The following is a 12,166-nucleotide window of genomic DNA, read 5'->3' on the forward strand; positions in this document are numbered from 1 at the left end:
CCATTTGGCCCAACACTCTGTTTGGATTGCTGCCTTGCGTGGAAGCCCCTTTCGCTTCTCTTGGCCTCTGACATCGTGGTGTCTTGCCTCATGGTCTCTCTGGCATTCCAGTGGGCTCTGACATTGTAAGCCTACTTTTTTCTTATGGGAATTCCCTCCTTAACCTACTCAGATTCCATCATCCAGTGCTGGGCCACCTCAGTTTCACCTCCCCACTCAGTGTAGATAACTACTTCACATGAACCCTTCCAGAAGGGGAAGAGGGATGAGTTTAAATTCATTTTACAATTTGATAACTGCAACCCCACAATTTCCTTTGAAAAGAATGTGCTAATTATTATGAGTGAGTGCCAGTAGTTTAAAATCCTGCCCCATTCCACTTTCTTTGTTTCGACTGTTGGGCCATCATTCAGTCAGCCTTTTAAGCTCAGAGTGTGGGGATCAATATTTATTTCTCTTACACCACACATTTCCAGTTACTCTGCCTTCACATCATCTTTTGCTTCTACTTGGGCATTTTTATTTCCTCTGTGACCACCTTAATAAGCTAGAATCATGGAATATTATGGCTAAAGAATCCCTGAGGGTCAGTTAGCCTATCTCTTCCTCCCCTCTCTCAGTTTTACAGATCTGGCTGCTGAGATTTAGAGGCATTCATTAAATTCAGCAAATAAGTCTAGTCAGTATCAGAGCTTGGACTAGAACTCATGTTTCTTCTCTATATTATTGCAGTAAACCCTCTTACCTGCTCCTCTAATATGTCCTATGTAAGCTACCTATTTGGTGCAGTATCACACAGTTCTATCCTGTAGGGCTGTTTGACTTTCCATGTATGCCCATGAGGGCAGGGACTGTGTTGTAGTTGTAGAAATCGGTAAATTAATTGAAAGTTGTTAAAAAACACATGATCTGTTTAAAGTGTGCGACGTCGTTGGATATACAGAAAATTGTATGCATTTATATTTAATTCTTCCTTAAAACTTGAATGAATAGGCAATTTGGGAGTCATTTTTCACCTACTTTTTTAACCTAGTTTTTTTAAAAAAGAAAAACTGTATTGGAGAGGAAGAATGATTTTTACAGTTTACTAATATCATACTTTGCTCATTTCAGAATTTTAGGATTGTTCATGGGGTTTAAAAATCTAAGATTTTAAAAAATAAATACTTGGGGCAAATGCTTATTTTAATAGCAAAACCGAATGCTCATTATTATTTCCATTTCTTAGTATTGAGATTAGCTTTCTCAATATATTTCTCTGGAGTGAGAATGGAAACATAGATGAAGAAATTGGAATTACTTTACTTACAAGTATCTGGAGTGAGAATGGAAACATAGATGAAGAAATTGGAATTACTTTACTTACAAGTAATTTTCAGCACTGAATATGTTGTTTACAAATTAGGATTCTCTCTGATGCAGAATACAGTGTGGGATATGTGAGGTGAATGCAACATGTGTAGAAGTCTTGAGTTAAGAGTTTGAAATCCTGGGGATTATGTTTTGTAAATTCAGAGGTTAAGGAATAAAAGAAAGTATTCCAACTTGGCCTTTTAGTGTTACTATTTTTCAAAACATAACTCTGAAACGAACATATTTTTGTACTGCCACTCTTTGCTAATGCTGTTGAGTTTTAAGGAGGATAAATTAATCATTTTGTTATTCTTTTGGCTCTGCTAGGACTAATGAATTTCTTTGTTTATACTTTATACATATGAAGACTTAGGAAGATTTCTTAATGACAGGTGCTGACTTATTTTCCCTGTTTCACTCTTAATTCAGATCCCTTTTGCTGATGCTCTGGATTTGTTTCGAGGAAGGAAAGTCTATTTGGAAGATGGCTTTGCTTACGTACCACTTAAGGACATTGTGGCAATCATCCTGAATGAATTTAGAGCCAAACTGTCCAAGGCTTTGGCAGTAAGTATTTTACTTTATTTCCATATTTGACATGTTCACACTTTCAGTTATATACCCTTGGTAGTTTTGTTCTGTGTTTCTCTAGGAAATAAGTTAATTCAGTTTTCATAATGATATTGAGATTACTTATGATGTTGTACTATTAATCCCAAAACTCCTAGGTTTTTATTTGTTACTACTCATAGTTGGTTTTTAAGTTTTTTTTCTTGATCCTACTAATACCAATGCTGAGTGATTAATTTTGTGAGTAACCTCTGTGGGTTTCTTCATGGTCCATGTCTTTTTCCCTTAGAAATAGATTTCATATATGACTCTTAACAATTAATGTGGCCTGTGGTAGATATAACTCCTAGATTTCTGTTCTGAATTAGTATTTGGTATCAATAGAAGACAATATAGAAGAACATCTTAAGTACTAACACAGTGATATGCTAGTGCTGCAATGAATAGCTCCGTACTGGGTGAATTTGGAGGTAGCTGTGTTGAACAAATGACATGATCAGTGATTTTTAAGTAGTTTGTTGGAAGTGTGGCTCTTAAGTGGTCATATCTTAAAACTATACACATTTTTATATGTAAAACGGATATTTTACAGTTGTTGTCTGTTAATCTGAGTTTAGTTTTTAATACTTTTTTTGTACCTGATGCAGAAGAAGACCTCAAAGTTGTGTGACATGGCTGCTTTAAACTATACTGATTATAGTGTAAGCATATGTCAAGCTTTCCTTCTGAGTTAAAAATTGTAGTATTTTCTGATATAAATAAATTTGTATTGATTCTCTAGGGTTACCTAAATATGTATAATTTAGCTATGTCAGCATTTGGGAAGACTAAAATATTAACTTTGTGTTTATTAAATGAAGGAATTTATGAGAACACCTAGCATAACAGATACTTAGTAACTGTTAATATTCTTTCTCCATTCCTAATCCTGTTATTTCTTTATCCTCATTAAAGTTGATGCTTTTAAATTTTTTCTTTACTTATCTGTCACTACCCTAGATTATATTCTAGTTATAACTAAGAATAGTGTCTTTCACCACTGTGAAACTCTGTGGAAGACACTGATGTTTGTCTACTGTTTGGCCATTGCTCTTTTATTATTCTTAGTTTTATTCACCCATTTTCTCTCTGTTAACATTTTAGACCACATTTCTTTGTGTGAAATAGACAAATATTTTCCAGGATATTGGACAGTCTTAGATGTCATCTATTAAATGCTGGTTGTGGCCCCCAGTCTCCATGACAACCAAAAATGTCACCATACATTTCAGAAAACTTCTGGCATGTTAGTACTACTTTTAAGCCGATCATAGTCATTTCCTTCTTACCAAATCTTTGATTTATGCCTGTGACATTGTAATTGTGGCTAAAAAGTATGAGTTCTTTGGGGGCTTCTGAAAAAAGTTTTTCTTGCTAAAAAAAAAAAAAAAAAAAGGAAAGGCATGTGGGATGAGGCAGTCTTTTTTACCCCCTCTGGATATTGTTGTAACTGAATGTGATGCCCGGAACAGCTGCAGCCATCTAGAGATGAGGCAAGTACCTTCGGGACAACCCGATTTGCTGCATAGACATGTAGAAAGATGGAAAGAATCTGAGTTCTTGTTGCGGTCATTGAGTTGCTAAATTAGCCTATTCTGGAACCACCAAACTTTATTACATGGGATAATGAAGTTTTCATTTTTAAAGGCACTAACTTAGGAACTCATATTTGAGTGGAATTCTCTTTCTCTAGTAGCAGAAAGCATCCTGGTAACTAGATCAATGTCTACATTAATATTTTCTTTTCCAGTTGCAGGTAATAGCCTGTGCTACATTAACCAATAAATATAATCTGCTAGCTTATAAAATTGAGAAGTCTAGACATAGTATGGACTTCAGACATAGCTTGCTGAATGTTTCATCCCTTTCCCTGAATATATCTTTACCCTTATGTATATGCCTTATCCTCAGTCTGGCTTTCTGATGGTTGCAAAAATAGTTACCATGGGATCAGGCTTTATTTCTGTGTAGCATACTATCTAAAAGAGTTTCTTTGTCCCAGGGCAGAAGTTTGAAATCAAGGTGTTGGCATGGCCATGCTTCCTCTGAAGGTGCTGGAGAAAGATCTATTCCACATCTCTCTTCTGGCTTCTGGTATTTCTTTGACTTGTGGCAATATAACTCCAGTCTTCACGTGGCATTCACCCTGCACGTCCCAAATTTCTGCTTTTTCTAAGGATATCAGTCATATTGGAATATCATTTTTCTGAGGATATCAGTCACCTCTCAACTCCAATGTGACCTCATTTTAACTAAGTACATCGGCAACAATCCTATTTCTAAATAAGGTCATATTCTGAGGTATTGGGGGTTAGTACCTCAACATACGATTTTTTTTTGGGACAGAGTTTAATCCATATCACATGTCTATCACTAAAGCAGTTATTGTGGTTTAAGGGGTAGCCTAGCCTAAGATTGTATGTCTGCCTGTTTAGATGGCGGATCATGGGAGCTGAGAGTCAGTGTGTTCCTGAAACCACAATATCCCAAACAAAAATGGATGATTGTTAGGAATGGGGAGAGGGGAGAATGATGATGGGGAGGCAGACAACAATTTTCTACTACCTAGAAAAGACACTTAATATGAATTAAATGTACAAAGTTTTTCACTTTGTAATTTCTATTCATGCCAAGCTGCCCAGTGCCTAATAATCTAACTATGAAAATGAATCTGAAATTCTTTTACTTTTGGGGTTTTAAAGCTACTTCTGATTTTGTGTATTGCAAAGCTTAAATACATTTTTAATAAGTTTTGACTGTTTATTTTATACATTTGCCTTGAAAGCAACTTTAAAAAGTTGTACATTTGCCACACATTTTTATTTTAGAGAAGTCAAGATATTCCATGTATATTTGTGATTTATCATCCCGATATTCCAGTGTAGAAAGAAGGGTATGTGGCAGATTTTTGCGAAATTTTACAATTTTTTTCTGCTTTCTGGGTAGAAGTGAGGGATCTATATTGAGAGAAAAGACAAAACTTGGGTTCCTAAGTTCCTAAGTAAATTGATTTTCAGCCAGGTGCACCTATGCTTTGTACCTCGTTGATAAGAAATATAGTATTTATGAACTTTTAATTCCATTCTTCTTTACTTCTTTCTACTCATTCTTCCTGCTCCAAGCATACTTTTTAAAAAAATTAATACTTTTAAAAACTTTGCAGTATCACAGACTTACAGAAAATTAAGTAGAAAATAGCAACTTTTTCTTTAAATCATTTGAGAATGAGTTCCCAGCTTGATGTCTCGTCACCTCCAATACTTGTTAGTGTTTATTTCCTTCATACAGAACATTTTCCGGCATAACCACAATTCAACATCAAAATAAGAAAATTAATGTTGATAAGTTACTACCGTCTAACCCTCAGACCCCATTGAGGTTTCACCAGTTGTCTCAATCACATCCCACACGCAATTTTAATTCACATTTGTTATTTAGTTGTCAAGTCTCTTTAGTCTCCTTCAGTCTGCGACAGATTCTTAGTTTCTCTTAGATTTTCATGGACTTTGTTACTTTTGAAGATTATCAGCAGTTATTTTGTATCTCTCAGTTTGGGTTTATCTGGTGTTTCTGCCAATTTAGATTCAAGTTAGACATTTTAAGCAGTACTGTTACAGAAGTTATACTATGTTCTTTTCATGGCATTCTGTCAGATTACATAATTTTGATTCAGCCCAATTCTGATTGGCTTTATCAAAATTTATCCATTCTCTTGTTGATAGGCATTTGGTTTTTTTTTTTGGTTATCACAAATACTGCTGCTGTGAACATCGTAGCACATATTTTGGAAAACATTTCTGTTGGTTATGTGTTTAGGAATGGAATTGTAGGGTATTGAGTATATCTGTGTACAGCTTTAATGAATTTAGATTTACTTTAAATGGATTTATTTTGGCTGAGTGGGGTGGCTCACACCTGTAACCCTAGTCCTTTGGGAGGCAGAGGCGAGAGGATTGCTTGAGCTCAGGAGTTTGAGACCAGCCTGGGCAACATAGTGAGAATCCATCTCTACTAAAAACAACAACAACAACAACAAAAACTAGCCAGGTGTGCTGGCATGCGCCTGTTAGTCCCAGCTACCTGGGAGGCTGAAATGGGAGGATCACTTGAGGCTCGGAGATCAAGGCTGCAATGAGCTATAATGATGCCACTGCACCTCAAGTTAGGTAGCAGAGTGAGACCCTGTCTCCAAAAAAAAAAAAAAAAAAAAAAAAAAGAAAGAAAGAAAGAAAAGGATTTGTCTTGATTACAGGTGGGGGTGGGCTGTGGAGAATTCTGGCCTTGGTGTCTTGGATTTAATTGAAGATAGTTAGTGACTTGCTTTCTCCTGGGTGGTTCAGTGCTGAGCCTGGTTGAGAGGAGGTCCAGAGAGCACTTTTTCTTATGTAGAAGAGTGATGGGAGTTGTTGCCTGGGAGCCTGTCCTGACAGCTGTGGAAAGGAGCAGGAGGGAAGTGAAGGAGTTTCATTTAGGGCTGTGGCGAAGTAGAAATCTAAACCTATTGCTATGGTCTCTTTATTACTGTCCTTTCCATTGAGGAAGGTTTCGACCTTGGAGTATGTAATTGAAAAATTTCAGCTTTATAAATGGAAATATTCTAGTATGATAAGAAAAAGTACCCTAAAGTAGATTTTTTGAAAGGTATTTTGATGAGTGGTAGAAGATGAAATAAATGGTTCTGGGGGAAGTTGTAAATTGATAAGAGTTTTACCCCAGGTGATATCTGAAAGCTTATTCTTAACCTGTGATCATATGACTTTTATAATATAACTGTCTAGCTTTTGAACATGGTTTAGGACTGATAAAAATTTGACATTACTTTTTCCTTTGATAGGAACTGTGTGGCCCCACTTCCTCTCAGAACCTTCCCTTAAGTCCCAAGATTGTGCTAAGTGTATCTCCTTTGTGTTCCCACAGCATTCTGCACACGACCAAATTACGGTGAAATTATTCTCATTATGTGTTTTCCTCCTCAATTAAAATGTAAGTTCTTTGAGAATGAGGGATTTCTCTTAATTCAAATTTTTATCAAGTGTAGCATGTGGCACATAGGGTTAGTGCTCAGTAAAATTGTATTGAACTGACAGATACCAAATAATGATATAAACTTCCTTTTGTTCAGTTTACTGTTTATATATGCTGTTGATCCCACTATAAGTCACTAAGACAGAAAGGGATTATAATGTACATTATATGGATGAGGAAAATGCAGCGCAGAGAGGCCAAAGTAATTTGTCCAAGATTATGTTGGCTAATAATTGCTGGAGCCCTGACTTGATCTTAGGTTTTCTGATTGTAATTCTTAGGGTCTTTTGATGGTAACTGTGCCTTTGTCAAGAGTTGTATAACCAGGTGATTTAGGTCTTCAAACTCTGATCAAATTTTCAAAGGTAAGTATATTAAGGTCCAGGCACAGAGCAGGCACAAGGGGTGAATTGGGAGCTATGGTTCAATAGACTGATAACCAGTTAGGGAAAAGAATGAGGGAAAGATAGATTTTTTTTGCTTCATATGGCAATTTTGGAAGCTATAGCCAGTTCTTTTATTTAATGGTTTATTTTTAAATAACTTTTTATTTGTTTATCCATGCATAGTTTTGGGTACTAGAGGTACACTACTTAACAAATGAGATGAGATTTCTTCTCTTACAAAGCTTGTATTCTAGTGGGAGATAGACAATTATTGAAGAAATAAACAATAACAATATTGTAAATGACATGAGGGAGCCAGCTGAACAAATATAGAGGGAACTGCATTCCAGACAGGAAAAGTCACTAATGCAAAGGCCCCAACAGGGAGGAATCTTGGCCTTCTTTTAAGAATCAGAAAGGCCAGTGTAGCTAGAGCATAGTGAGCTACGGTAGAGCGCTACCAAATAAGGCTGCAATGGCTAGGTGCAGGACTCTGTGAGACTTTGAGGTAGAGTCCCAGGGTAAAGAGTTTGATTTTTTTTTTTAGCCTAATATAGTGGAAAGACATTGGATGATTTTGAATAAGTGAGTGATATGTTCTGATTGATGTTTAAAATAGATGACTGTGGCTGCTGCTTGAAAACCATTTTAGAGGATAAAAAAGGAATGGAAGCGGGAGGACTAGTCTGGAAGTTTTCACATTAATCTAGATAGTGACTTGAAATGGATTGGTTGTGGTGATGTGACTGAGAGAAGTCAGTGGATTTCAGTTAGTTTTTGAAGTATTATTAACGTGGTGGATTGGTTGTGAGAGAAAGAAGAATCAGCATAATGATGATGAGAGCTTAAGCGTAGTGAAAATTTAATATTTGCCAAGTGCTGTTGTAAATACTTTATATGAATTAATGCATTTAGTCTTTATAGTAACCCTATAAGGCAGGTACCATTATCACTCTCTGAGGTTTGTAGTATCTTTGTACAGGTAGTGAGGCGCAGAAGCAGGATTTGAATCCATACAGTCTGGCATCAAGGTCTATGTTCTTGACCACTGTATTACACTGCCTAGAATTTTGGCTTGAATAATTTATTAGGGGGTGATGCCTTTGCCAAGATGTAGAAGACTCTGAGAAAAATACATAAAATAAAATAAAGAGTTCTATTCTGACCATGTTAAGTAGAAGGTTCTTATTGGTTACACAAATGGAGATGGCAAGTTTGAAGTTGGATTTGAGTGTCTAAATTTTTGGGGAGGAGAATGTGAAGCCATGAGACTCCAGGAAGAGTGTGGGATGTCAGTGGAGAAGAGAGGGAGCCCACAGCAGAGCTTGATTTCCATACACTTCCACTTGATATCATTAAGCGGAGAACATTCTTTCTTTGTTGTTGGAAAATCGGGCAGATCCTTAAATTGGAGCTGGATTTCTTTGAGGCGAAAATCTCTTTTTCCTCACACAGTGTGACTATTTATTTTTATTTTTTATTTTTAGACAGGGTCTCTACTCTGTCACCCAGGCTGCAGTGCAGTGCTGCAATTACAACTCACTGTGGCCTTGACCTCCCAGGCTCAGGCAGTCCTCCTGCCTTAGCCTCCTGAGTAGGTGGGACCACAGGCATGTGCCAACATGCCTGGCTAAGTTTTTATTAATAAAAGTTTAATGTAGAGTTGGGGGTTTCCCTATGTTGCCTGGGTTGGTCTAGAATTCCTGTGCTTAAGTGATCCTTCCACCTGAGCCTCCCAAAGTTCTGGAATTACAGGCATGAGTCACCATGCCTGGCCTTAATTTTACTTTCTATTTGTGAGACTCATCCTTAGAGGGTACTGGTAAAACATTAATGAAACCAGACTTCCAGAAAATGTATTTATACACATCTTATTTAGATATAGAAAAAAGGACTTTGAGAAGTTCCCAGGAAGGTAATTGACAGGCAGGTAAGTGGTTCTTACTTGGAGTCACAGAAAAAAGCAAGGATTTTCTTTTTTTGAAAAGGATTTCCTTTTTTACATTTAAAAAGTACCAGTTGGGTCTGTGGCTCACTTTGTAGGCACTTGATCAGGTAATTTTTATTTCTAAAGAGTTTGGAATCCTCTTAAATCTTGTATCCTCTTTTTAAAAGTAGTGTTCAATTTTCTTCCTACAACTGTGATTAAATATAATTAATTTTCTTGCATGGTTACTTAGTTGGGAATCATATAGGAGTTCTCTTTTTTTGTTTTTTGAGATGGAATCTTGCTCTGTCACTTAGGCTGGAGTGCAGTGGCGTGATCCCGGCTCACTGCAAGCTCCGCCTCCCAGGTTCATGCCATTCTCCTGCCTCAGCCTCCCAAGTAGCTGGGACTACAGACGCCCACTACTGCGCCCGGCTATTTTTTTTTTGTATTTGTAGTAGAGACGGGTAACCAGGATGGTCTCGATCTCCTGCCCTCGTGATTCACCCACCTCGGCCTCCCAAAGTTCTGGGATTACAGGCGTGAGCCACCGCGCCCGGCCCATATAGGAGTTTTCTTACTATTCGTGTACAACTAGCTGATGTCTTGGGTTCTGGTTAACATGTCTTTTTAAATATACTGATTATTTAATGCCATTTTAAAGTGGTCCCTGTGAACTAGTCAGTGCTGCAGTGAATCCGTCAATGTGCAAGTAGTGGATAACATACTTTCACCTCCACCCTTACTGTCAGGCACCATTTCATTTGTTCTCCCTTGCTTCTCTGATCAGTAGGAAACAAAACATTGCAATTGAAAACCATGAGACTATTAGGATGGTGCAAAAGTAATTGTGGTTTTTGTCTTTACTTTTAATGGCAAAGACTGCAATTACTTTTGCGCCAACCCAATAACAGGAAAAAAAATCATTTTTTTGGGAAAAATAAACATATGCCCTTTCTAGTTGGACAGGTTTGTTGACTGAGGTTGCTCAGCTGAACTTGATTGTTGTTCTATTTGTGAGATACTGGTTTGTTAACCTTTTTCTAAGATGCAGTTTACAATCTGTTGTCTATTCAACACACATTTCTTTTTTTTTAACTTTTAGGTTTGGGAGTCCATGTGAAGGTTTGTTACATAGGTAAACTCATGTCATGGGAGCTTGTTGTACAGATCATTTGATCACTCAGGTATTAAACTCAGTACCCAATAGTTACCTTTTCTGCTCCTCTCCTTCCTCCCAACCTCCACCCTCAGGTAAACCCCAGTGTCTGTTGTTCCTTCTGTGTGTTCAAGAGTTCTCATCATTTAGCTCCCACTAAGTGAGAACATGCGGTATTTGGTTTTCTGTTCCTGAGTTAGTTTGCTAGTTATTAGCCTCCGGCTCCATCCATGTTCCCACAAAAGACATGGTCTCATTATTTTTTATGGTTACATAGTATTCCATAATGTATGTGTACCACATTTTCTTTATCTAGTCTGTCACTGAAGGACATTTAGGTTGATTCCGTGTCTTTGCTATTGTGAATAGTGCTGCAGTGTACATTAGTGTACATATGTCTTGATGGTAGAATGATTTATATTCCTCTGGGTATATACCCAGTAATGGGATTGCGGGGTTGAATTATAGTTCTGCTTTTAGCTCTTTGAGTAATCACTGTACTGCTTTCCACATTGGTTAACTAATTTATACTCCCTCCAACAGTGTATAAGTGTTCCCTCCTCTTCGCAACTTCATCAGCATCTGTTATTTTTTGACTTTTTAGTAATAGCCATTCTGACTGGTATGAGATGGTATCTCATTGTGGTTTTGATTTGCATTTCTCTAATGATCATTAATATTGAACTTTTGTTCATATGCTTCTTGGCCACATGTATGTCCTCTTTAGAGAAGTGTCTGTTCATGTCCTTTGCCCGCTTTTTAATGGGGTTGTTTACCTCTTGTATATTTAAATTCCTTGTAGATGTTGAATATTAGACCTTTGTCAGATGCATAGTTTGCAAGTATTTTCTCCCATTCTGTGGGTTGTCTGTGTACTCTGTTGATAGTTTCTTTTTCTGTGCAGAAGCTGTTAAGTTTAATTAGATCCCATCTTTTTTTTTTTTTTTTTGCTTTTTGTATCTTCGTCATGAAATCTTTGCCCATTCCTGTGTCCAGATGGTATTGCCTAAGTTGTCTTCCAGGGTTTTCATTGCTTTGGGTTTTATATTTAAGTCTTTAATCCATTTTGAGTTGATTTTTATATATGGTATAAGGAAAAGTCCAGCTTCAGTCTTCTGCATGTGGCCAGCCAGTTATCCCAGCACCATTTCCCCATTGCTTGTTTTTGTCAGCTTTGTTGAAGATCATATGGTTGTAGGTGTGTGGCCTTATTGCTGGGCTCTCTATTCTGTTCCATTGGTCTGTGTGCTTGTTTTTGTACCTGTACCATGCTGTTTTGGTTACTGTATCCTGTACTATAGTTTGAAATTGGTCGTGTGATGCCTCAAGCTTTGTTCTTTCTGCTTAGGATTGCCTTGGCAATGAATATCAGGCTCTTTTTTAGTTCCATATGAACTTTAAAATAGTTTTTATTTATTTATTTAGTTAGTTCTGTGATGAATGTCATTGGTAGTTTGATAGGAATAGGACTGAATTATATAAATTGCGTTGGGCAGTATGACCATTTTAATGATATTGATTCTTCCTGTCCATGAGCATGGAATAGTTTTCCATTTATTTGTGTATCTCTGATTTCTTTGAGCAGTATTTTGTAATTCTTATTGTGGCGATCTTTCACCTCCCTGGTTAGCTATATTCCTAGGTATTTTATTCTTTTTGTGGCAATTGTGAACGGGATTGCCTTGTTGATTTGGCTCTCGGCTTGGC

The 12,166-nt window shown here is 37.0% G+C and overlaps 1 protein-coding gene across 2 annotated transcripts in view; it reads left to right on the forward strand.

The window, feature by feature from the left end:
• Nucleotides 1–12,166, forward strand: part of PRIM2 (DNA primase subunit 2) — a 312,787-nt gene that overhangs the window by 61,664 nt on the left and 238,957 nt on the right. For both annotated transcript variants that reach the window (XM_073006101.1, XM_073006100.1), the window contains exon 7: nt 1,783–1,920. In XM_073006101.1, the coding sequence (XP_072862202.1) occupies nt 1,783–1,920 (138 nt within the window). The remainder of the gene's footprint in view (nt 1–1,782; nt 1,921–12,166) is intronic.

The sequence above is a fragment of the Chlorocebus sabaeus genome, chromosome 17 (genome assembly GCF_047675955.1).
Source record: "Chlorocebus sabaeus isolate Y175 chromosome 17, mChlSab1.0.hap1, whole genome shotgun sequence".
NCBI lineage: Eukaryota > Metazoa > Chordata > Mammalia > Primates > Cercopithecidae > Chlorocebus > Chlorocebus sabaeus.